The following is a 25,425-nucleotide window of genomic DNA, read 5'->3' as shown; positions in this document are numbered from 1 at the left end:
AGCACTTTGGGAGGCTGAGGTGGGTGGATCACCTGAGGTCACGAGTTCAAGACCAGCCTGACCAACATGATGAAACCCTGTCTCTACTAAAAATACAAAAATTAGCCAGGCGTGGTGGTATGTGCCTGTAATCCCAGCTACTCGGGAGGCTGAGGCAAGAGAATCACTTGAACCTGGGAGGCGGAGGTTGTAGTGAGCCGAGATCACGCCACTGCACTCCAGCCTGGGAGACAGAATGAGACTCCATCTCAAAAAAAAGAAACAAAGGGACTCCAAATGTCCTTTGAGGGGAGAGTCCCATTGTTCCGGGATATTTACCTTCATTTCCTGGAATGCCCTTCCTGCTCAAAACTGAACTCTGACTTTTGATCCTGCAGTGATCAGGACCCCTGTCTTTGGCCAGATACACCCTTGGCCAAGAAAGCAGGGAAGGAGACACTGGATCAGGGAGCAAGTGACCCTTAGGTATAACCCCACTTCCTAATCTGGTAATCCCATTCTGCTTGCTCAGCCATATAGGAATTAATACTAAAGAGATCCCAGTTATTCTATACACCAGGGGGTCATGAGAAAATATCTCTCTCCATCATAGCCCTTCAGAATAGAAGAAAGGGATGCATATTGTAATCCCTTGGCTTTATTTTTCCATCAATTTCTCTTTCCCAATTGAGCCTAGAAATTAGACTCATATAGCCACAAAAATAAGTGTTTATTGAAAAAGGTACATAATTCAATATAAATACAATAAATAATCCTCCCCAAACTGCCCCTAGGAAGATAAATAATCCCCAAATTTCCCTTCCCATCTAATAAATACTCAACCTTATAAGTCAGCATCACAAGTCAGTCAGTATTGGTAATTTTCAACATATGCAGGTCCCATTAATATTAATGGACTAATTAACCTGTTGGCTCACAGGTGCCTGGGGTGGTAGATTTATCTTAGCCTTGCTGGGCCATGGAGATCTGAGTGCCATCCTTGAGCTGCTGGCTTTAGGGGCTCAGGGTTGCTGCTCCATGGGCAAAGACCCGGGCAGCTACAGCCACAAAGGCCTGGAGGCTGCGAAGGATTTTGAAGCGGAGAAGGAGGCGCTGCCATGGCTGGCTGGGACTGGGGCTTGGAATCTGCTGAGTCTCCCAGTGGTGACCCTCAGGCTGAAAGGGCATAAGACACAGTCAGAGAAGACTCTAGACCCTTAACCCCCAATCCTCTGTCTCTGACACCTGCAAGCCCCCATCCTCCAGGCCCCTACTTAATACCTGCAGGAGTTGGCTGAGGCCCAGTAGGGAGGCATGAAGCTGGCCCACAGGGCTATCAGGGAGCAGAGAAGGCTCCCCTGTGAAAATATCCGATCCCAGTAGCTTCTCGTAAAAAATCAGACCCTGGCGAATCCTTTGCAAGCAGAACTAGGGAGAGAAGAAAGCAATGAAAGAGGACATCCTCTTCCTACTCCATTCACTGAAGACTCACCCAGTTTCTTACTATTTTCAGACACAACTTCTGGTTTACCATGGTACCCAGCCATGTTCTCAGTCCCCTCTCCTTCATCGCCCAGCCACATCCCAGTGGTACCTGACTGTTGTCCCTGAGTCCTTGGGGGTCACAGCCATCTCCACACTGGATATGGGGAACATCATTTGTAGTCTCTTCATCTCCCTCTTCTCTTAGATCCTGGAATGGAGGAAGGGGTGGAAAGAATGAAGAAGTAAGATAAGTACTTTTGAAGCCAACCTGACCCTCAGGCCCATGACTCTCCCAGGAACCCTACTCTCTTGCTCTCTCTTACTCCCTGATGGCCTTCAACCCTCCAGTTTCCACTCAAGGTCACAGTCTTCTACCACAGCCTTGGAGAGCTTGGAGAGACTCCTGTTAGGCTCCAGGGGCTGCCACTCACCATGTGTCCCACTTGTGGATGTGCACTCCAGGCCAGTGTGCAGAGCTTCTGTGAAAGCTGCTGGCACTGAGCCCAGGCAGGGCTGCTGCCCCCAGGCACAGCCCTGCCCTGAGCTGTCCAGGACAGCAGCAACAGCAGCATTACAGCTCTGCTCCCCAGCATCTTTTTTGCCTTCTCAAATCTGGCTGGCTCTGTGCCTTGCACCAGTCCTTGTGGAATCTCTGCCCACTTCCACTTGCTTTGAGCCTGATTCTGTTCAGTGCGTCTCTGATTTGGTTCCCTCAGTTGTTCACCGACTTTGTAAGCTGCTTCCTGTTGTTTTTCTCCCTTTGTCTCTGAGTCTTTTAAGGTCCCTGCATTGTAAGGCCCGCCCTTTATACCAGCAGGTGACTCACAGCAGGTGGGATTCCCCTCCCTGCATCATCCCCCTCTGTGGGGAGCCCAGGTATGCAGCTTCAGTTCCAGGGGAAATGAGTCGTGTGGTTGCTGTGGCTAGAGGCCTGGGATGGGACACATGTGTAATGCTCTCCAGGAATTGAAATGGCTGTAGAAGGGGCGGGGATGGGGGGGCGGTGGGGAGTGCACAGCAGGGATGGGGCTGGAGGGGGGAAGGGAGAACAAATATTTAAATCAATCTGGTCTCAAGTTCCTTCCTGTTTGACCTTTCCCTGATCTTTTTGCCTCTCAAAGCTATACCCCTACCCCACCCCAAACCTAATTTCCTCACTTCCTCCTGCTTGAGGAAAAAACAAAACAAAGAAACATTCATTCATCTCCCAATAGGATGGTGAGCTGTTTGCAATGAAGTTTGATTCCTACCTGATGCCCTCTATTAGGAATAAACAGGCTTCTTTTTGTCAGTTGGAAACAGCATTATTTTCAACTGGATGGTCCTGGTTTCATAGGAGAGAATGGGCATGAAGGAACTTGGAGAACTGGGAAGCCAGTATGAGGTCTTATTGCTCCCCATTTCAGGCCTCACAGTGGAGGTTAGAAAGGCTCTTGTGGGAAGGGGTTTATTGACTAAGAACCACCTGATTCTTCAACCCTAGTGGCCCAAGATTTCATAGGCTCTATAAGAGTTGGATGATGTTTTTTTCCGGACTAGTGTAAACAAGGCCTGGAAGTTCAACTTAGACATTCCAGCACTTAGCCCCATGGCCTCATTCTGATGTCATCCAAATTGTTCTGGGACCCTCCACTGGGGTTGGGGCAGTCCCGGCTTTGGACCCCATGGCTAGGAAGCCCAGGAGTTCTGGGTAGTTGAAGGTGCAGTGTCAATGACTCTGGCTGGTCCTTCAGCTTGTTGCATCCATGGGTAAAATCCACTGACACCGATTTCATCACCCTCCATGATGCAACATCAAGTGAAACAGCTAAGAGTGTGAGGTTGGGCGTGGGAGTGGAAGGTGGTCCAAAGCCGGGACTGCCCCGACCCTAGTGGGTCCCAGAACAATTTCGAAGACGTCAGAATGAGGCCATCAGTGACCACACAGCTGGCTCCCATCACCTCTCCCAAGAGGTTGACCCTTCTGAGAAATTTGTCCTGAATGGAGGTCTCCCTTCCTTTAGAACTATTCAAAACTGCCCAATGACACTTCTAGTTCAAATATTATGATTCTGTAGGTATGAGCTGAGAGAAGAAAAAAAAAATATTGTGATTCTAAGTTAAACCTACCAAGGGCCAGGCACGGTGGCTCAAGCCTATAATCCCAGTACTTTGGGAGGCTGAGGCAGGTGGATCATGAGGTTAGGAGTTCGAGACCACCCTGGCCATCATGGTGAAACCCTGTCTCTACTAAAAATACAAAAAGAGCCGGCGTAGTGGCGGGCACCTGTAGTCCCAGCTACTCGGGAGGCTGAGGCAAAAGAATCGCTTGAACCCGGGAGGCAGAGGTTGCAGTGAGCCAAGATCACACCACTGCACTCCAGCCTGAGTGACAGAGCAAGACTCTGTCTTAAAAAACAAAACAAAACAAAAAAAACCCTACCCCTTCAGATTAAACATTTCCGGCATCAGAGAATTATCTGAGTTTGGGTGAGAACTGATTTGCCTTTCTCCCTAATAAGATGGACACAAATGGAATAAGGAAATGGGAGGGGGCAGGATAGGGAGTTCACCTTACTTGTGTACAACGTCTCCTTTGCTCTTCCCATCTCTGGTCCCCATTCTGGGAGCCCTAAAAGATAAGAGATGAAAGAAAGATGAAAAGGAGGAGGAAGTAGAGCCTGGGGGATGGGATGAGAGGGACAAGGGTGAGTTGGAGGCACAGGGCTCTGCCTCTTTGTTTCACTTCCTGGTGCTGCAGTAGTTGGGTAGGAAGCAGGGTTGGTGGGGAGACTGTGGGACTGTTGAGTGGCAGGAACTACATCCAGGGCTACAACTGACCTGGAGCTATAAGGAGCCCTTGACGTCAGCTGGGCCTAGACCGTTATGCAAATCACATTCACAAGACACTCCTAGGCAGGCCTTTCTAGTTGTATGCCTAGACTCCAAATCAGCTGAAGTTCCCCCAGGTGGTTAATAATGATGGCTAATATATATCCAACTCTCGCTTAATGCCAAGTACTTTGTCTAAGCACTTTACATGTACTAAACTATTTAATTTTCACAACAACCCTTTAAGGTAGATACTATTATTACCCTATATTACAGATGAGGAGGCTGAGGTGCAGAGATAAGCAATTTGCCCAAGTTCACAGAGCTTCTAAGTGGCTAGAATTCCTTTTTTTTTTTTTTTTTTTTCGGAGACAGAATCTTGCTCTGTCCCCCAGGCTGGAGTGTAATGGCGCCATCTTCGCTCACCTCAACCTCCGCCTCCCAGGTTCAGGCGATTCTCCTGCCTCAGCCTCCCAAGTAGCTGGGATTACAGGGATGCGCCATGGGTGCTAATTAGGGGTGGCTAATTTTATATTTTCGGTAGAGATGAGCTTTCTCCATGTTGGTCAGACTGGTCTCGAACTCCCAACCTCAGGTGATCCACCTGCCTCCGGCCTCCAAAAGTGCTGGGATTACAGGGGTGAGACACCACACCCGGCATAAGTGGCTAGAATTCTAATGCAGACAATCTAGCGTCAGATCCTGCATTCTTTTTTGTTCTTGGTTTTTGGGGGGTTTTATTGAGACAGGGTCTCACTCTGTCACCCAGGCCCGAATGCAGTTGCATTTCCGTATACTGCAACCACCACCACTAAGTGATCCCCCCCATTTCAGCCTCCTGAGTAGCTGGGACCACAGGCACAAGCCACCATCCCTGCCTGGATCCTTAGTTTTTAATCACTGCATTACACTGGATACTGTACACCACATATGCTCATGCCTGTAATGCCAGAATTTTGGGGGGCCGAGGCAGGAGGATCGCTTGAGCTTAAGAGTTCAAGACCAGGCCGGGCGCGGTGGCTCAAGCCTGTAATCCCAGCACTTTGGGAGGCCGAGACGGGCAGATCACGAGGTCAGGAGATCGAGACCATGCTGGCTAACACAGTGAAACCCCGTCTCTACTAAAAAATACAAAAAATTAGCCGGGCGAGGTGGCGGGCGCCTGTAGTCCCAGCTACTCTGGAGGCTGAGGCAGGAGAATGGCGTGAACCCAGGAGGCGGAGCTTGCAGTGAGCTGAGATCCGGCCACTGCACTCCAGCCTGGGCGACAGAATGAGACTCCGTCTCAAAAAAAAAAAAAAAAAAAAATAGTTCAAGACCAGCCTGGGCAATGTGGCGAAACCCCACCTCTACAGAAAAAAAAAAAAAAAAAAATTATCTGGGTTTGGTGGCCCATGCCTGTAGTTACAGCTACTTGGGAGGCTGAAGTGGGAGGATCGCTTGAGCCCAGAAGGTTGAGGCTACAGTGAGCGAGAGGGCCAATGCACTTAAGCATGGGCAACAGAGTGAGACCCCATCTCAAAGAAAAAAAAAAGGCTGGGCGCGGTGGCTCACACTTGTAGTCCCAGAACTTTGGGAGGCCGAGGCGGGCGAATCACGATCTAATATTACTGTATTAGAAAGAGTAGTAACAGCTGAGCTAAATAATCTATGTCATGGATGCTCTTGTGTCTCCTCACAGTATCCTTTTTTCTTTTCTTTTTTCGAGACGGAGTTTCGCTCTTATTGACCAGGCTGGAGTGCAATGGTGCCATCTCGGCTTGCTGCACCCTCTCCCTCCCAGGTTCAAGCGATTCTCCTGCCTCAGTCTCCCAAGTAACTCGGATTACAGGCTCCCGCCATCAGGCCCGGCTAATTTTGTATTTTAAGTGGAGACGAGGTTTCTCCATGTTGGTCAGGCTGATCTCGAACTCCTGTCCTCAGGTGATCCGCTCGCGTCGGCCTCCCAGTGCTGGGATTACAGGCGTGAGCTACCGAGCCCGGCGGACATACATTATTTAGCCCAGGTTATTGGGATCTGTAACTCTCATGGGTCTGTTAAGTCTTTCTCAATTCGAGACCTCAAGATGGAGATTTCTTAAAGTGTAGGAACTGTCTAGGTCTCTCAGCACCCACCTTTTTCGGAGATTTTACATCTAATGACCTGCAAAGTCAGATCAAATCAGTTTGAGAGACCATGTGTCTTTTTCTCTCGGTCTAGGCTTTAGGACCTCTGACTGGGTATAGGACCCCACCCCTCTGAGTCCTGGAAATTTAAATTCTTGGGTCCTTTAATGAAGGTCTATTTACCAGCCTTTATTGAGAGAGAAATGTTATAGAACTGAATCTTCCATAAGGAATGTCTCCCATCAGAGTCCCTTTATGTGACCTTTACAAACAGTAATAACAGTTAAGCTAAAGTTGAGACATCTCACAACCCGGACCCATTTCAAAGCAATTAGAGTTCACAGGACCCACGAATTCTTCAGAATAACAAAAGTCTCAATTTGCCAGGCTCATCCCCCTCTGAGGGATAACGTCCAGCCAGCCTCAAGAGCTAGGGGAATTTGATAACCAGGGGCATCCTGTTACCCGGGAATGTTACCGGGGTCTCTGGGGAGGGAACAATCACGGATGGGAGTTTCAGATGGTTGCCTGTAGAAGATGCAGCCACTTGGACTGGGTCAGGAATCCGGCTCCCGGTTCCTTTTTTTCTCTCCCATATCTAGAAATGATAGGAAATGCCAGCGAGTTTCGGGGGCAACATGGTCAGAGGTGGCGGAGTGGCTCACAAGAGCAACGCAGGGAGAGGAGGTGGACGAAGTCCCGCCGGGAATACCCAACATCGACTCCTAGTGCTTTGCCTTGGGTGCCCCTTATTTTAGAGTTCCTAAAGTTATAGAAAGCATAAAAGTTTGGTTTCCAACTCTAGACGTAATTTTGTTCAAAAAGACTAAAAAGGGTTACTTTTTAACGCCACGTAACAAGTCCGGCGTCTGGTTGCGTTTGTCCCACCGGCGCCCCGTAACCTCTTTTTCCGGCGCCTGCGTCACACGCTCTCTCCGGGAGTCGCCGTACCTGGCTCCTTCTGATTGGCTTAGATGCGCCCGAAGCCCTTCTGATTGGCTTAAATGTGCCCCGAGCCCTTCTTGATTGGAAGGCGCGCCTGGGAGTCCGGTCCTTGGCGCCGTAGTGGTTAGGTTGAGGCCCTAGGCGTGGGGGAGAACTGGGGAAACTGGAATTTCCCGCGGAGCTGACAGCGCTTGCGCTCCCCCTACTCGTTGTAATTCCACGCGCTCCAAAATATCCGCCATGGAGAAATCTTGGTAATGACCCATTCCCCGTAAGCATCCCAGGAACACATCTGACCCTTGCCCTATCCCCCTCCTCGCCGCCGCCGTGGGAGAATTCTGGATAACCGATTTCTCTGGTTCCCCCAGAGAATTCTGGGTAACTAGCCGTTTCCACCACCTTCCCCTGCCCCCGCCCCAATTGTGGGTAACTGGCCATTATTGTTTTCCTCTGGGGAATCCCGGGTAGCTATTGGAGAGGATTCTGGGAAACTGACTTCTCGTTCTCCCCACCGTCCAACCCATCCGTCCTCACCCCCAATTCTGGGAGAAAGCACCTTAGATCCCTCTACCTAACGCCAACCCCTGCAGTTCTCGCTCCCTTCACCTGATGATTCAGGGCTGAACCAGGCAAGTGAGCAGTCTGAAATGAGAAGAAAGGAAAGTCAAGAATTAGGTTAGATATTGGGGTGGTGGAGAGTACAGAGGGCCTAGCGGAGGAGAGATAGGGACAACAGTTCTACCACCTCCACCCCCACTGCCCATCCCTCCCCTGCCTGCTTCCTCCTTTGGCTGGCAGTCTCATCCCTCATGCCTGCCTCATCTCCCTCCTGCCCCATAACTTAGAAGACCCTACGTACCAGTACCTGGACCTACCCTTGACTCAGCTACCTCTTTCCCCTTACAGGCCAGGATGTCCATTCTAGGCCCACCGGTGCTGTCTTGCTGAAGGTTGGGTCAGGCGTCTAAAGGGACTGTGGTAAGGGAGGGTGTGACATAGGTGTAAGCTGCCATCGTCATCATGAACTTTGAGGGTCTGGACCCTGGACTGGCAGAGTATGCCCCAGCCATGCATTCTGCCCTGGACCCTGTCCTGGATGCCCACCTGAACCCAAGTCTGCTACAGAATGTGGAGCTGGACCCAGAGGGAGTGGCCTTGGAGGCTCTTCCCGTCCAGGAATCAGTGCACATAATGGAAGGTGTCTACTCTGAATTGCACAGCGTGGTGGCTGAAGTGGGTGTACCTGTCTCCGTCTCCCACTTTGACTTGCACGAGGAGATGCTGTGGGTGGGGAGCCACGGGGTAAGAACTGTACCCCTTTGTGAGGGTTGAAAGATGTTGAAGGTCTTTATCTGGTCTTAACCCAAGGACAGCCGCTTTGCAAATAGCCAGTACTGAGGAGTTGTAGTGATGAGACAGCTGGGTCTGGTTGGAGGGATAAATGGAGAATCTAGGATCTAGGAATAAATGACATATTCTTTATCAGAAGGCATCCCACTTTTTTTTTTTTTTTTTTTTTTTTGAGACAGGGTCTTGCTCTGTTGCCCTGGGCTGGAGTGCAATGGCACAATGTGATCATGACTCACTGAAGCGTCAACCTCCTGGGCTCACACAATCCTCCCACTTTAGCCTCTCAAGTAGCTGGGACTACAGGTGTGCGCAACCAAAACCAGCTAATTTTTACAAAATTGTTTAGTCTTACTCTGTTGCCCAGGCTTGTCTCAAACTCCTGAACTCAAATGATCCTCCTGCTTAGGGCTGCCAAAGTGCTGGGGTTACAGGTGTGAGCCACGGCACCTGGCCAGCATCCTGCTTTTGTCACAGTTGCCCATCCAGTGTTTTGATTTATATTGATAGTTGTACCCATCACTTAGTCTGTAGCCATCCAAATCTAATCTCTATTGCTATTGCCCCACCTCTGTTTTCTATTTTTATTATTATAGAATATTTAATGTATGATTCTGCATATCTTATATTGAATCATTTTGTCTTCTCTGGCTGATTTTAATCTCAGAGTAGTTATCAATCTTAATTTTTTAAAATCTGTATCCGTATTGCCAATATGCTATGGTGCCCAAAGGCTTTGTAAGAAATACTATGCTGTTTGGCCGGGCGTGGTGGCTCACATCTGTAATCCCAGCGCTTTGGGAGGCCGAGGCAGGCGGATCACGAGGTCAGGAGATCGAGACCATCCTGGCTGACATGGTGAAACCCTGTCTCTAGTAAAAATACAAAAAATTAACTGGGCGTGGTGGCGGGTGCCTGTAGTCCCAGCTACTCGGGAGGCTGAGGCAGGAAAATCGCTTGAACCCGGGAGGCAGAGGTTGCAGTGAGCCAAGATCACACCACTGCACTCCAGCCTGGGTGACACAGCGAGACTCTGTCTCAAAAAAAAAGAAAAAAAAAGAAACACTATGCTGTCCTTTGTTTACTAATTGACTTCTTAGGTCATGAATTGTTTTTCCATTAGAAGGGATGAATTTTGTGTGTGTGATTCATTCAGTTTAGTAGGCAGTGTCTAATGCTATGCTAGGCGCTGTGAATAAAGCTAAATAAAACATAATCCTTGCCCTCAAGGAGTTTACAGGACAGTGAGCTAAAAAACATATACAAAAACAGATAATTTCATGGTACTAAGCGCCAGTGTGAAAATCTGTACTGGATGCTGGACAGGATGGAGGATAGTCAGGGCATCCAGAAGGATGTAACCCCTGAATTGAGTCTTTTTTTTTTTTTTTTTTTTTTTTTTGAGACGGAGTCTTGCTCTGCCGCCCAGGCTGGAGTACAGTGGCCGGATCTCAGCTCACTGCAAGCTCCGCCTCCCGGGTTCACGCCATTCTCCTGCCTCAGCCTCCCGAGTAGCTGGGACTACAGGCGCCTGCCACCTCGCCCGGCTAGTTTTTTGTATTTTTAGTAGAGACGGGGTTTCACCGTGTTAGCCAGGATGGTCTCGATCTCCTGACCTCGTGATCCGCCCATCTCGGCCTCCCAAAGTGCTGGGATTACAGGCTTGAGCCACCGCACCCGGCCTGAATTGAGTCTTGAAAGATGAGTAGAAATGAGATGAAAAATATGGGAAAAGGCTGTCTTAGCATAGGATAAGCAAAGATTCCAAAGATATACAAAGCTTGGTGAGTACAAAATTCCGGAACTACAAGCAATTAGGATTTACCGGACTGGAGGAGGTAGACATTTATTCATTCAACCAGTGTTTTTTTGAGCCATATACTAGGTGTCAGACCTTGCTGTAAGGTCTAGGTTTGGAATAAAAGCAAGTAAACAGGAAAACATTTCAATACATTCAGGTGTTGATTAGTACTCTTAAGAAAAATACTGGCTGGGCATGGTGGCTCACACCTGTAATCCCAGCACTTGGGGAGGCCAAAGCAGGCGCATCACCTGAGGTCACGAGTTCAAGACCATCCTGGCCAAACGTGGTGAAACCCCATCTCTACTGAAAATACAAAAATTAGCTGGGTGTGGGGACAGGCACCTGTAATCCCAGCTACTTGGGAGGCTAAGGCAGAATTGCTTGAACCTGGGAGGCAGAGGTTGCAGTGAGCTGAGATCACACCACTGCACTCCTGCCTGGGTGACAGAGCAAGACTCCATCTCAAAAAGAAAAAGAAAAATACGGTGAGGCCAGGCACAGTGGCACCTGTAATCCCGGCACTTTGATAAGCCAAGGTGGGAGGGTTGGTTGAGCCCAAGAGTTCAAGACCAGCCTGGGCAACACAGCAAGACCCCATCTCTATTAAAAGAGAAATACAGTTGAGTAAGGGGGTTGAGGTAATGAAGGGTGGGAAAGGTTGCTATTTTGTTTGGTTTTGTAGTGTTTTAATTTTAATCTTTTTTCCTAATGGCTCTTTTAGAAACAATGTTGCTACTTTAGATAGTTGGTCAGGAGTTCTCTCTGATAAAGTAACATTTGAATAGAGACTTGAATGCAGCACCAAAAAGGGGAACAAGGAGGCAGAGCCCCATGCCTCTAACTCATCCTTGTGCCTCTCCTTTACTATTCTAGGCCCTCTAGAACGGAGGGAAGGACCCATGTTCCTTGGGAAGGAACATTCTAGAGAACTTTATATGCCATGTTAAAATAGCTTGGACCTTGAACTTGAACCTTCAGGCCACTGAAGGGCTTTTTTTTTTTTTTTTTTTAAGACAGACTCTCACTCAGTTGCCCAGGTTGGAGTGTAGTGGTGCCATCTCAGCTCACTGCAACCTCTGCCCCCCAGGTTCAAGTAATCCTCCTGCCTCAGCCTCCCGAGTAGCTGGGACTACAGGTGTGCACCACCATGCCCAGCTAATTTTTGTATTTTTAGTAGAGATGGGGTTTCACCATGTTGGCCAGGCTGGTTTCAAACTCCTGGCCTCAAGTGATCCACCTGCCTCCTTGGCATCCCAAAGTGCTGGGATTACAGCATGAGCCACGGTGCCCAGCCTCAGATTTAGGAAATATTTAGGAAGCAAAATAGGCCAGGCGCGGTGACTCAGACCTGTAATCCCAGCATTTTGGGAGGCCGAGGCAGGTGGATCACCTGAGGTCAGGATTTTGAAGCCAGCCTGGCCAACATGGTGAAACCCCCTTTCTACTAAAAATACAAAAAATTAGCTAGACGTGGTGGCGCATGTCTGTAATCCTAGCTACCTGGGAGACTGAGGCAGGAGAATTGCTCAAACCCGGGAGGCAGAGGTTGCAGTGAGCTGAAATCGTGCCATTACACTCCAGCCTGGGCAACAAGAGTGAAACTCCATCTCAAAAATTAATACATAAATAAAATATTCTAAAAATCCTTAGTTATCTAGTTGTTAGGAAAAAATAAATAGGACTTGACTGTCAGATATATGGCTTGGTCAACTAGGTAGATCTTGGTACCATAGAGAATACAGTAAGAAAAATTGAAATGAAATAAAAATGGTGAATTTAATTTAGGATGTCATGAGTTTGAGGTTATGATGGGATATTTAAGGAGGTTTAGTAGTTACCGTCATCTTCTTGGTATCCATGTGGGATTGGTTCCAGGATCCAAAGATACCAGATACCAAAATTCAAGGATGCCTAAATCCCTTATAGAAAATGGTATAGTATTTGCATATAACCTTATGCACATCCTCCCAGATGTGAAACATAAGAAAGTCAGCTGGCCAGTAGGGAATTGGACTATGTCCCTGACTTTCTATAGACTGTTCTAACCAAGTGAGCCATTACCTATTCTGCAGGGTCATTGTGAGGATAAAATGAGGTAGAGTTTACAAAAATACTGTGTAACACATTAAACAAACATAAGACAGTATTATCAGTGTCTTTATCACTAAGATTGACTGGTTCCTAGCCTTTTGCCTCTGTTGCTCCTGGTCACAAAGGCCAAGCAAGAAAGGATCAAGGCTGAGCCATGCTCAGTCCCTGACCTGGCCATAGGATGGCCCTTGCCCCTCCACTCTAAGTGTCTCTGTTGTCTTTGTCCTCTATAGGGCCATGCCACTTCATTTTTTGGCCCAGCCTTGGAGCGCTACTCATCCTTTCAAGTCAATGGCAGTGATGATATTCGGCAGATCCAGAGCCTGGAGAATGGTATCCTTTTTCTCACCAAGAACAATCTCAAGTACATGGCCCGTGGGGGCCTCATTATATTTGATTACCTGTAAGTGGCTTCTCAGCTCTGGACTGGGAACGAGGATGCCTCATAGGGTGGGAAGGCTAAGGGATTGGCAGCTTGTAAGGCCTGGGCCCCTTAGCCTTTCCTCTCCCCAATAGGCTAGATGAGAATGAGGATATGCACAGTCTCCTACTGACTGACAGCAGCACTCTACTCATTGGTGGGCTGCAGAATCACATACTAGAGATTGATCTTAACACTGTCCAGGAGACTCAGAAGGTACAAGCCTGGAGCAAGAAAGACCTATGCAGGGTCTGAGGTTGTTGAGGGGACAGGGTATGCTTGGGCTGGTAATGTGCCTGAGATGTGGGTGTGACCTTTCTGTTCCCTTGGTCTGTGGGAAAAATCATTCTTCTCGCTGGTTTTTCCTGCTTCCCTCTCCAGTATGCAGTAGAGACGCCGGGAGTCACCATCATGAGACAGACAAATCGCTTCTTCTTCTGCGGCCACACGTCTGGCAAGGTGGCCAAGTTCCATTTCTCTTCCCACTGCAGGACCCTGTTTCACTAGATACCTGATTGGGATCTGCTTTCCCTTAACTCTGGGGTGTAGTTGGATTGGAGATGAGGGATGAGTGGAGTGAATTCACTTCCTACTCAGTGATGTTCTACCATGAGATTATTTTGCAGTTTGATGTTTTCTATGATAATGAAGTCTCCTCGAAGCGCCTTCCAGCTCTGGGCTTCTCTGTTTGCCTTTTCTGTGCTTTAAGTTTCCCTATCCTAAAGCCCTAGTTCCTTTGGTAGGGACCCCACTGGGTTAGGTAGGTGGCAGTTATTTTTCCTGATAACAGAATTTGCAGATAACTGAATTTATTTTTTATTTTTTTTAGGTTTCCCTGAGAGATCTCCGTACTTTTAAGGTGGAACATGAGTTTGATGCCTTCTCAGGAAGTCTTTCAGATTTTGATGTGCATGGCAACCTGCTAGCTGCCTGCGGCTTCTCCAGCCGCCTCACTGGCCTGGCCTGCGACCGTTTCCTCAAGGTGTATGATTTGCGCATGATGCGTGCCATCACACCACTTCAAGTACATGTGGATCCTGCCTTCTTGCGCTTCATTCCTACATATACTTCTCGTCTTGCTATCATCTCTCAGTCAGGTATGAAGGACATATGGGATTGGGTAGGAGGGATCAATGAGCAAAGGAGAGCTAGAACCTGAATGAGTACTCATCCAGAAACCTCTTTGTTGGGGAAATAAGTAACCTTTCATCAGGGTCTCAGGGTTTTACTTGGGTTTGGCCAGAGATTAGAGCTTTTATTTTCTTGAATGTGAGGAACATGGAAAAAGGTAAAGATAAAGTAGGCAGTGTAACTGTAGAATTACTCTTTGCTGAGTAGCAAACCATCTGTGGTTTATGGAAGGCATCAGGTGACATTCTGTCTCTAGGCATGGATTTGGGGCCCATCTTGTCCTGAAATCGGGAAGAGGATAGGAAGGGCATAAGAGTATGGCTCTCTTTCACTTTCTAGAGCTCAGTGGGTTTCTTCCTTCTTTGTAGGGCAGTGCCAGTTCTGTGAACCCACAGGCCTAGCCAACCCAGCAGATATCTTTCATGTGAATCCTGTGGGGCCTCTGCTAATGACATTTGACGTGTCAGCCAGCAAGCAGGCCCTGGCGTTTGGGGATTCTGAGGGCTGTGTGCACCTCTGGACTGATTCCCCGGAGCCTTCCTTCAACCCCTACTCCCGTGAGACTGAGTTTGCTTTGCCGTGTCTCGTGGACTCACTGCCTCCTCTGGACTGGAGCCAGGACCTGCTGCCTCTTTCCCTCATCCCTGTCCCACTCACCACTGACACACTTCTCTCTGATTGGCCTGCTGCCAACTCTGCTCCAGCTCCCAGGTTGTACCCTACCTCTGGGCCAAAAGGTGGGAGGGATGGGGAAAGGGCAAAGATATCAGAATTCTCTGCTAGCCTTGTTATTATTCTACTACTTTCCTGATTTTTGTCTACCTTCAGTATTTTCTTTTTCTCTGGACCCTTGGGGATTGGGGAGTGGATCTGTGTACACCATAACAATTTAAGTCCTAGAACTATACTGGATTGTAGGCGAGCACCACCTGTGGATGCAGAGATTCTGCGCACCATGAAGAAGGTGGGCTTCATTGGCTATGCGCCCAATCCTCGCACCAAGCTGCGCAATCAGGTGTGTTCAGAGTGGAGGATCAGCCCCCACCCCAGCCCACTGAAGTTTCTCCTGTCTTTTTCCTTTACTAGTCTTTCTTTTGTTTTTAGATCCTGTTGGTAACCTACCGAATTGATGGAACTATGCTAGGTGTTAGGAGGATTCAAAGATAGAGAAGCTAGGGTCCTTGCTGTTAGGAAATTTAGTATTTGGTTGGTGAAGAGAAGACATAGCCATATCAGACATTATGTTCTGTTGTTAAATGCTGAAGGAATGTCATAAGCATTTAGTGCCAGAGCTGTTTGGAGAGAAAATGTTACTCCAGGCTAAAGTGACCAGGGAAGGTGTAATGAAAGAGCTGGGTATTAAGCTGGAAAGGTGGGATATAAGTTAAGTAGATAGAAACAGAGGAGAATATCCAAGATGAGAGAAGAGTGTTAGCAAAGGTCTCAAGAGGCATACATGCAAAACACGTATCTGAGGGGGACTATATGAGTATACCAGTCTGGCCAGAGTAGATGTTGCTATTGGGATGTAGTGAGAGATTAAAGTTAGAAGTGGCCAGATTGTGAAGCTTTGAACACCAGTTTATAATAGAGGAAGTAATACACAGAAAGCAGCATTCTACAAGGGTTAATTTGGTAGTGGTGTGCTGGACAGAGTGAATATAGGGAGACCAGTGTGGATGCCATCACAGTTGTCCAGCTGTGCTGAAGCAGAGTGTTGGCAGTGGAAATAGAAAGGAAGCAGTAGATGCTGAGAATGCTATGAATGTAGAAGGTTCAGGACTTGGTGGCTGTTTCAATGTTGGGATAAATGAGGGTGAAGCCAAAGATGACAAGACATCCAACAAGGTTACCTCTTCTTAAAATCCCTAGATACCTTACAGACTCAAGGAGTCAGACAGTGAATTTGACAGCTTCAGCCAGGTCACTGAGTCACCAGTAGGACGAGAAGAGGAGCCACATCTCCACATGGTTTCTAAGAAATACCGCAAGGTGCTGGGGGACATCAGGGCCTGTGGGATGTGAGGAAAGGTACCCTAGGAAGGAAATCATATGAGAAAGGATTGAAGGACTCAGTCAGGAGGCCTTCAGCTATCACCCTGGACCCAGGAGGAAGGTTCTAGGAAAGGCTATGGCTACTGGAAAGATTTGGGGACTCGGAGGATATCCTTGTCTTGCTCAGACTATTTCTGCCTTAGGTGACCATCAAATATTCCAAGCTAGGGCTGGAGGACTTTGACTTCAAACACTACAATAAGACCTTGTTTGCTGGATTAGAGCCCCACATCCCCAACGCCTACTGTAACTGCATGATCCAGGTAAGGGTTGGGTATTCCTACAACTTGAACGTGCCTACTCCTTTCCTTCTTCCCTATGGCCACTCGACCCTGCTCTTTCCAGGTCTCCTCAGCCATGCTCACTTTACCATGGTCTCCTCTACAATTCTTTCTTGCCTCTACAACTTTCAAGTCTCCTCTGAGCTCCACTGGTTTGGTGGACTCACTGCTTCGGTGGACTCCTGCTGTGTATTTTCCACCAGCTCACTTAACCTTCATATTTCTCCTCACCCCTAGGCCAGTTTCCTACATCAGTTCTTCTGCTTTTCCCTCCAGGTGCTCTATTTCCTGGAGCCTGTACGCTGTCTAATTCAAAACCACCTTTGCCAGAAGGAGTTCTGTCTGGCATGTGAGCTGGGCTTCCTCTTTCACATGTTGGACCTCTCTCGTGGTGACCCTTGCCAGGTCAGTACCTGGAGACCTGAGACACTTAAAATGGAAGGGGAAGGAAGGTGGATACAAAAGAGAAAGTAACCCCTTTCCACCAACACATTTCCAGGGCAGTAATTTTCTTCGGGCATTCCGTACTATTCCTGAGGCCTCAGCCCTTGGTCTGATCCTGGCTGACTCAGATGAGGCTTCAGGCAAGGGCAATCTGGCCAGGCTCATTCAGAGGTGGAATCGCTTCATTCTCACTCAACTGCATCAAGATATGCAGGAGCTGGAAGTACCACAGGCTTATCGAGGTGCTGGAGGCAGGTATGAAATCAGGATAGAAATAGTTAAAGCCATCATGACAGGCCCCTCTGTGATTTAAAGGGTCTCCTAACTTCCTCAGTGTGCATATATCATCCTCTCCACTCTTAGCAGCTTTTGCTCATCGGGAGACTCTGTTATTGGGCAGCTCTTCAGCTGTGAGATGGAGAACTGCAGCCTCTGCCGCTGTGGCAGCGAGACCGTGCGAGCCTCATCCACCCTGCTTTTCACACTCTCCTACCCTGATGGTAGCAACAGTGGTGTACCCTTCAGCTCTGTTGGGAAGGCTCCCCAAAATGTCCTGTAATATCAGGGAGAGGGTGTTGGGGACTAACTGTGGGTAGAGGGGAGAACCAGGAGTAAAGCATCTAATTTTCCCTCAGATAAAACTGGGAAGAACTATGACTTTGCTCAGGTGCTGAAGCGAAGCATCTGCCTGGACCAGAATACACAGGCCTGGTGTGACAACTGTGAAAAGTACCAGCCCACGGTGAGTGGACTGTTGGACTGGACTAGAGTCCTGGTCCTGCCATGGAGATTCAGCACCATCCCATGTGGGGCTGGCTCTGTCAGCACTGCCATCCAGGGATCTCTGGTGGAGTGAGGAATCCCAGTTTGAGGACACAGACCCAGGTCCCTGTCCAGACTCCTTTTCCTGTACGTTCCCTGCCATTCCTTGTTTGTTTTTTCCTCTCAGATTCAGACCCGCAACATCCGCCATCTGCCAGATATTCTTGTCATCAATTGTGAGGTGAACAGCTCAAAAGAGGCTGATTTCTGGAGAATGCAGGCTGAGGTAAGGACTCAGACTAGAAACAGGGCTTCAGGAATAATTTTTCATTTTATCCCCGTTCTGACCTCCATACATGATTATGTTCCTGAAGAACTGGATGTTTTTCTTTTGTGTTCAGGTTGCCTTCAAGATGGCAGTAAAGAAACATGGTGGGGAAATCTCCAAGAACAAGGAGTTTGCTTTGGCTGATTGGTAGGTGCTGTCTTGGGAGTTGTCAAATGATTGAATTGTCCAGTGGCTCCTCTTGTCAAGATCTCTTTCAGAACAAATTTCCAATTCTTCTGACCTGATAGGAAGGAACTAGGGAGTCCAGAGGGTGTGCTGGTATGTCCCTCCATTGAGGAGTTGAAGAATGTCTGGCTTCCTTTCTCCATTCGCATGAAGATGACCAAGAACAAAGGGCTGGATGTTTGCAATTGGACTGATGGGGATGAGATGCAGGTTGTTGAAAAACCGGGAAGAGGAAAGGGAATAAGGGAGAGAAGGTGGGGCAGAAGGTAAAGGAGGGCAGGGGAAGGTGAAACTTAGCAGAAGGAAAAGGAAGAGAATAAGGCCTAGTATTTACCTGTTAGGGGATTTTCCGTAGTCACTCAGTTCAGTGTTGGGGTCCTAGATGGGCTAGGATGGAGATAACCCACCCTGGTACCCCATCCCCTATACCCCCAACTCCCTGTCCTCTGTCCCCATTCCCCTCCCTTCCCCATCCTTAAACTTAGCTTAGCAGCCTGGGTACCCCCCTCACAGTGGGGCCCAGCCAGGGCAGAGGAGGAGCATGGTGTCTATGTGTATGACCTGATGGCTACTGTGGTACACATCCTGGACTCACGCACAGGGGGCAGCCTGGTGGCTCACATCAAAGTTGGAGAGACCTACCACCAGCGCAAGGAGGTGAGTGAGGTTATAGAGGGCAGGAACACTCCTGGGATGGCCACAGTGAGTCCCAGATCTGTCCTTAAGTCTGAGACAGTGGTCTAGCCATCACTTTGTATCACCACAGGCTTTCTTTGTATTTCCATAGGGTGTTACTCACCAGCAGTGGTATCTGTTCAATGACTTTCTTATTGAACCTATTGATAAGGTTAGTTGCAACATGTTCTGTTTCTTCTTTCATTTCCCTTTTTCCTAGCATCCTTATCTTTAGGGCCCTATAGAATGCCAGGCAGATTCAACAGGGAGGGAGGAAGGAATCCTCAGAAATAAAAACCATTAGCACTTAAAAATAGCACCTGAAAAAAAAAAACAAAAAACACTAGCACCTGAGTCCTGGCCTCTTGTCTGAAGTGGGGAAAAGGAAAAGGGTGATATACATTAGCCATAAGTGCTTTTTCTCTTCTATAGCATGAAGCTGTGCAGTTTGACATGAATTGGAAAGTACCTGCAATCCTTTATTATGTCAAACGGAATCTCAATTCCAGATACAACCTGAACAGTAAGTGCTACACAGTAGACCCAAGTGTGTGGGCAGTTTAGATTGGGCTTCAGGATGAGATCTGGGACATTGCTTGCAAGTACTTAGGATTGGTAACCAGTGTTAATATTTCTGGAGATACTAAAGAGATTCCTGTTTATCAGACCTTAAATTTAGAAGCACGAAATCCAGCCTGAGCAACATAGCAAGACCCCATCTCTTAAATTTTTTTTTTTTTTTTTTGAGATGGAGTCTCACTGTGTCACCCAGGCTGGAGTGCAATGGCATAGTCTCGGCTCACTGAAACCTCTGCCTCCTGGGTTCAAGCGATTCTCCTGCCTCAGCCTCCTGAGTAGCTGGAATTACAGACGCCCGCCACCACGCCTGGCTAATTTTTTTGTATTTTTAGTAGAGACAGGGTTTCACCACGTTGGTCAGGCTGGTCTCGAACTCCTAACCTCATGATCTGCCCGCCTCGGCCTCCCAAAGTGCTGGAATTACAGGCGTAAGCAACCACACCCAGCCTAAAAAAAGTTTTCTTTTTTTTTTTTAATTAGCCTGTGTAGGCCAGGCACAGTGGCTTATGGCCTGTAATCCCAGCATTTTGGGAGGCTGAGGCGGGCAGATCACTTGAGCTCAAGAGTTCGAGACCAGTCTGGGCAACATGGTGAAACCCTGTCTCTACAAAAATTACAAAAAGTAGCCGGGTGTGGTGGTGTGCTCCTGTTGTCTCAGCTACTTGGGAGGCTGAGGCAGGAGAATCACTTCAGCCTGGGAGTCGGAGGTTTCAGTGAGTCGAGATTGCATCATTGCACTCTAGCCTGGGTGACAAGAGTGAAACCCTGTCTCAAAAAAAAAAAAAAAATTTAGCTGAGTGTGGTAGCATATACTTGTGGTCCCAGCTAAAGCTGGAGAGGCTGAGGTGGGAAGATCACCTGAGCCCAGGAGGCCAAGGCTACAGTGAGTAAGCCATGATTGTACCAGAGTGTACTCCAGCCTAGGCAACAGGATGAGACCGCTTTTTTTTTTTTTTTTTTTTTTTTTTTTGACAGAGTATCACTCTTGTTGCCCAGGCTGTAGTGCAATGGCACAATTTTGGCTCACTGTGACCTCCACCTCCCGGGTTCAAGCAGTTCTCCTGCCTCAGCCTCCCGAGTAGCTGGGACTACAGGTGCCTGCCACCATGCCCGGCTAATTTTTTGTATTTTTAGTAGAGACGGGGTTTCACCATGTTGGCCAGGTTGGTTTTGAACTCCTGACCTCGTGATCTGCCCGCCTTGGCCTCCCAAAATGCTGGGATTACAGCCGTGAGCCACGGTGCCCAGCCTGAGACCCTGTCTTTTAAAAAAAAAAAAAAAAAAAAAAAAAAACAACGCTGTAAATCTTGAGAGTGGAGTGGAAATGAGATGAGGGGGGACATTTGGTCCAAATGGCTTAGGTTATGATGTTATATCTAATTATTATTTTTTGTGGGACAGAGTTTTGCTCTTGTTGCCCAGGCTGGAGTGCAATGCGTGATCTTGGCTCACTGCGACCTCTGCCTCCCGGGTTCAAGTGATTTTCCTGCCTCAGCCTCCCAAGCAGTTGGGATTACAGGCAGGTGCCACTACGCCTAGCTAATTTTTTTGTTTTTTGTCTAATTAGTAGAGATGGGTTTCACCATGTTGGCTAGGCTGGTCTCAAACTCCTGACCTGGTGATCTGCCTGCCTTGGCCTCCCAAAGTACTGGGATTACAGGTGTAAGCCACTGCGCCTGTCTCATGTCTAATTATTCTTACCCCAAATGAAGATCTCTTTTGGAGGTGAGCTCCTTTTTTTTTTTTTTTTTTTTTTTTTTGAGATGAAGTCTTGCTCTTGTTCCCCCAGGCTGGAGTGCAATGGCGCGATCTCGGCTCACTGCAACCTCTGCCTCCGGGGTTCAAGTGATTCTCCTGCCTCAGCCTCCTGAGTAGCTGGGATTACAGGCGCGTACCACCACACCTGGCTAATTTTTGTATTTTTAGTAGAGACAGGGTTTCACCATGTTGGCCAGGCTGGTCTTACACTCCTGACCTCAGGTGATCTGCCTGCCTTGGCCTCCCAGAGTGCTGGGATTATAGGCATGAGTCACCACGCCCAGCTGTGAGCTCCTTATTTAAGTACCTATTTGGTATCTTTAAACCATAGTTTCTCTGTAACCTTTTTCTGGATTCTCTAAACTAAGGTCCAAGTGAAAATCTTATTCTTTATTCTCTGTGGTCTTTTCTGGTTTTTTTCTCAGCATGTTTGTTGATAATTTTGTGATGTGACCTGCTCTGTCTACCTGTCCCATTTATCAGACATGATCTTTTTTCCCACGTGCTTTGATTATTGAGGGGTCAAGTGAAGACCCAGAGTCTATCAGCCACATTGGGCTTCTCTCCCCTAGTCACTTCGCTATCCAAGCCCTGTGTCCTCTTCATTCTCCCTTCTAGTCAAGAACCCTATTGAGGCAAGTGTCTTGCTGGCTGAAGCCTCGCTGGCACGGAAGCAGCGGAAAACACATACTACCTTTATTCCACTGATGCTGAATGAGATGCCACAGATTGGGGACCTGGTGGGTCTGGATGCTGAGTTTGTCACCCTTAATGAGGTAACCAAGACCAAAGGGATGGGGCATTGGAAGAGAACTCTGAGGATATTAGGAGTTGTAAGCATTTCTCTGATTTCCTTATTAACTCTTCTCATGTAGGAGGAAGCAGAGTTACGCAGTGATGGTACCAAGTCTACCATTAAACCAAGTCAGATGTCAGTAGCCAGGATTACCTGTGTCCGGGGCCAGGGACCTAATGAGGGTATCCCCTTCATTGATGACTACATCTCTACCCAGGAGCAGGTATTAAGATACAGAGATGCAAGTGAGGCACACCCTGGTGCTTACGTACAGTGCTCAAGAACCCAGGGAAGAGTGATAGGGGAAAACTCCACCTCACTTCCTGAAAAAGACTTGTCCTTTTCTCTATTCCTAGGTGGTGGATTACTTGACTCAATACTCGGGTATAAAGCCTGGTGACCTCGATGCCAAAATTTCCTCCAAGCACCTAACAACTCTCAAGTCTACCTACTTAAAGCTTCGTTTTCTCATTGACATTGGAGTCAAGTTTGTGGGTCATGGCCTGCAGAAGGACTTCCGGGTCATCAACCTGATGGTTTGGCAGGGCTCTTTTAAGAGTCTTCTTGTGAGAGTGGGCCCCTCAGGGTATACATTGTGCCTTCAGAGAATGGGAAATTATAGTCCCCTACCTTAAGTCTCCCCCTCTTTTATCTTTGCCAGGTGCCCAAGGACCAAGTCCTTGATACTGTCTACCTGTTCCACATGCCCCGAAAACGAATGATTTCCCTGCGATTCCTTGCTTGGTACTTTCTGGGTGAGTTGCTCTGCCTTGTAGGCCCCTGTGGTGTACATTAATAGCAGAAGCAGCCATTTAAAAAAAAAGCAATCGTGTCCTTTGCAGCAACATGGATGGAGCTGTGGGCCATCATACTAAGTGAACTAACTCAGAAACAGAAAATCAGATACCACATATTCTCACTTATAAGTTGGAACTAAACAATGAGTACATATGGACATAAGGATGGAAATAATAGACACTGGGGACTCTAAAAGTGGGGTTGGTGGGGGATGGGTGCGGGTTGAAAATTACGTATTGGCTGCATAGTTCACTATTTGCATATTAGGGATACCAGAAGCCCAGTCCTCACCAGTACATGATATACCCATGTAGCAAACATGCACATGTACCCCAAATCTAAAATAAAATTTAAACATAAAAAATAAAAGCATGGGGGGAAAAGACAAAGTAGGAAAAATGTTAGAGGACAAAGTGGGAGTAGGGGTGACCCTCAGTTAGTGGTGACAGTTACTAATGGATTTAATTAACTTCAATATCCCTTCTGTGCAATGAAGAAGATGTTTGACAATTTCCCTTAAGGACAGTCAGGCTTTTTAGTTTTCTGGAGTCAGGTAGGAGTGGGGAGACATGTTCCTACCTCCCTTTGCTGGGTCCCAAACTATTCCACCTTTACTTACCCCAGACCTGAAGATTCAAGGGGAAACCCATGACAGTATTGAGGATGCACGCACAGCCCTTCAGCTCTACCGAAAGTATCTGGAGCTAAGCAAAAATGGCACTGAGCCTGAGTCTTTCCACAAGGTGCTCAAGGGTCTTTATGAGAAGGGCCGAAAGATGGACTGGAAGGTGCCTGAGCCTGAGGGCCAAACAAGTCCCAAGAGTAAGACCTGGGATGGGACAAGGGAAACTGGACTGGGTGGATTTTGTATTTTGTTTGTGACAGGGTCTCACTCTTACCCAGGCTGAAGTGCAGTAGCGTGATTACAGCTCACTGCAGCCTCGACTTCCTGGGCTCAAGTGATTCTCCCACCTCAGACTCCCAAGTACCTGGGACAACAGGCACACACCACCACACCCAGCTAATTTTTGTACTTTTTGTAGAAACAGGGTTTTGCCATGTTGCACAGGCTGGTCTTAAACTCCTGGGCTCAAGCGATCCATGCACCTTGGGCTCACAAAGTGCTGGGATTACAGGCATGAGCCCAGCGCCCCCAACTGGGTGGATTTTGATTGCACATATGGAGAATAGCACTTCACAGTTTACAAAGCACTTCATCCTCCTAACATTCAGTGAAATACATTTTATCAAAACTCTCCATTAACTATAACTTCCTCTTGCCCAAGTCTAAAATGTTCAGGGAGGGTCCATGCCCTTTTTTCTCTTGCATTTTTCCTTCATAGGAAGTAATGAGAAGATGCTTTTTTCTCTACGCAGCTTGAATCATGCTTTTTGGTTTTGTCTCTGACAGATGCAGCTGTCTTCTCCTCAGTGCTGGCGCTCTGACTACCCTTCCCAAAGAACCACTGCCCTCTCCCTTTACTGTTCTATAGCCCCAGAACTGGGAGATGGCTTCCTTAGTTGGCTATACCTTGTCCACTTCCAGTACTGGACGTGCTCAGGGTCTAGAGTCTCAGATGGTGCTATTAATAGAACTGGAACACAGCAGAATTGTTGCAAAGGTTCTAGGAGCCAGATTCATTCCTTCTTCATCCTTTGCAAAACAGTGGCACAGAAACGGAGTCTAGAATTGACCCAGATGGAAAGTAATTGGTATTCTTAATATCCTGGTTCACTAATATCCAGGCAGAGAAGCTCCTGGAACCATAATTGTCAGTTCCTAGCTGGCTAGGGATTGAAGTCCTGGACAGCGACAGAGGATACCACAGTAGTTCAAGACTTAGCACAAGTCACCAACTGCTTCAGGGATGCCTGGAGGGGCCAGCAAGTAGAGTGTTGGTGGCCCAAACAAACCAGTGTTGCCAATACCATTGCCAAAAGGGCCTTTGGATCCTGGACAAAGCTTGGCTGCTGGCTTCATTTATTCCTGCTGATGGCTGAGAAGCATCTGTCTTCCATCCCAGTCTCCTGTCCCAAGTTTTGTTCCGTTTTTTAAAAATTTGTTGTAAACTGCATGTTTTATAAAATAAAAACAAAATACCGTTTGTCATTTATCTCATTAGGGAACTGCTAGTGTGGGTTCTCTGGCTTCAGTCTTCCTCTCCTTCCTTTGAAGGTAAAGGTGCGGAATCCAAAGTTATGGATATGAAAGGGTATAATTGGGCCAGGCGCAGTGGGTCACTTCTGTAATCCCAGCAATTTGGGAGGCCGAGGTGGGTGGATCAGGAGGTCAGGAGTTCAAGACCAGCGTGACGAAGATGGTGAAACCCCCGTCTCTACTAAAAATACAAAAATTAGCCGGGCGTGGTGGATGGCGACTGTAATCCTAGCTGAGGCAGAGAATTGCTCGAACCCGGGAGGCGGAGGGTGCAGTGCGCCGAGATTACGCCACTGTACGCCAGCCTCGGCGATAGGGCGAGACTCCGTCTCAACAAAAGGAAAAAAAAGGTATAATTATGCCTTTTCTGGGCAATGCTGGGTCTTTGCTGTAGCTGCCCAGTACCCTACGTCAGCCTGAAGATGTACAGTACGGTTTCCCCGTTAATTGTGTAAGCCGACAAACTACAGGTCCCAGGATAGCTT

The 25,425-nt window shown here is 47.8% G+C and overlaps 2 protein-coding genes across 4 annotated transcripts; one reads left to right on the top strand and one right to left on the bottom strand.

Moving 5' to 3' along the window:
• Window positions 1-690: 690 nt before the first annotated feature.
• IL23A (interleukin 23 subunit alpha) lies at window positions 691-7,249 on the bottom strand. The gene is made up of 5 exons (XM_025401631.1): window positions 7,182-7,249; window positions 1,896-3,091; window positions 1,574-1,672; window positions 1,261-1,407; window positions 691-1,155 (listed from the first exon to the last, which is right to left on the bottom strand). Exons 2-5 carry the CDS (start codon window positions 2,055-2,057, stop codon window positions 994-996), a joined length of 570 nt encoding a protein of 189 aa, XP_025257416.1. The 5' UTR covers window positions 2,058-3,091; window positions 7,182-7,249; the 3' UTR covers window positions 691-993.
• A 139-nt stretch (window positions 7,250-7,388) lies between these two features.
• Window positions 7,389-24,905, top strand: PAN2 (poly(A) specific ribonuclease subunit PAN2). 3 transcript variants are annotated; one of them, XM_025401620.1, is made up of 26 exons: window positions 7,389-7,580; window positions 8,233-8,628; window positions 12,802-12,971; window positions 13,085-13,205; window positions 13,371-13,448; window positions 13,819-14,086; window positions 14,489-14,831; window positions 15,039-15,135; window positions 15,993-16,112; window positions 16,319-16,438; window positions 16,733-16,861; window positions 16,956-17,155; window positions 17,267-17,412; window positions 17,536-17,642; window positions 17,850-17,948; window positions 18,064-18,137; window positions 18,239-18,386; window positions 18,690-18,833; window positions 18,964-19,023; window positions 19,284-19,374; window positions 21,807-21,964; window positions 22,064-22,207; window positions 22,341-22,520; window positions 22,646-22,739; window positions 23,407-23,604; window positions 24,194-24,905. In XM_025401620.1, the coding sequence occupies exons 2-26, from the start codon at window positions 8,347-8,349 to the stop codon at window positions 24,226-24,228; spliced, it is 3,606 nt and encodes a 1,201-aa protein (XP_025257405.1). In that variant the 5' UTR covers window positions 7,389-7,580; window positions 8,233-8,346; the 3' UTR covers window positions 24,229-24,905. The 3 variants fall into 3 exon arrangements, with proteins under 3 accessions (XP_025257405.1, XP_025257406.1, XP_025257404.1); XM_025401621.1 differs by having other exon boundaries at window positions 17,264-17,400; XM_025401619.1 differs by lacking the exon at window positions 7,389-7,580 and adding an exon at window positions 7,693-7,955 and having other exon boundaries at window positions 17,264-17,412.
• The last annotated feature ends 520 nt before the right edge of the window (window positions 24,906-25,425 follow it).

The sequence above is a fragment of the Theropithecus gelada genome, chromosome 11 (genome assembly GCF_003255815.1).
Source record: "Theropithecus gelada isolate Dixy chromosome 11, Tgel_1.0, whole genome shotgun sequence".
In the NCBI taxonomy this organism is placed as follows: Eukaryota; Metazoa; Chordata; class Mammalia; order Primates; family Cercopithecidae; genus Theropithecus; species Theropithecus gelada.
Note: the sequence above shows the minus strand (reverse complement) of the source record. Positions and strands in the feature narration are given on the sequence as shown.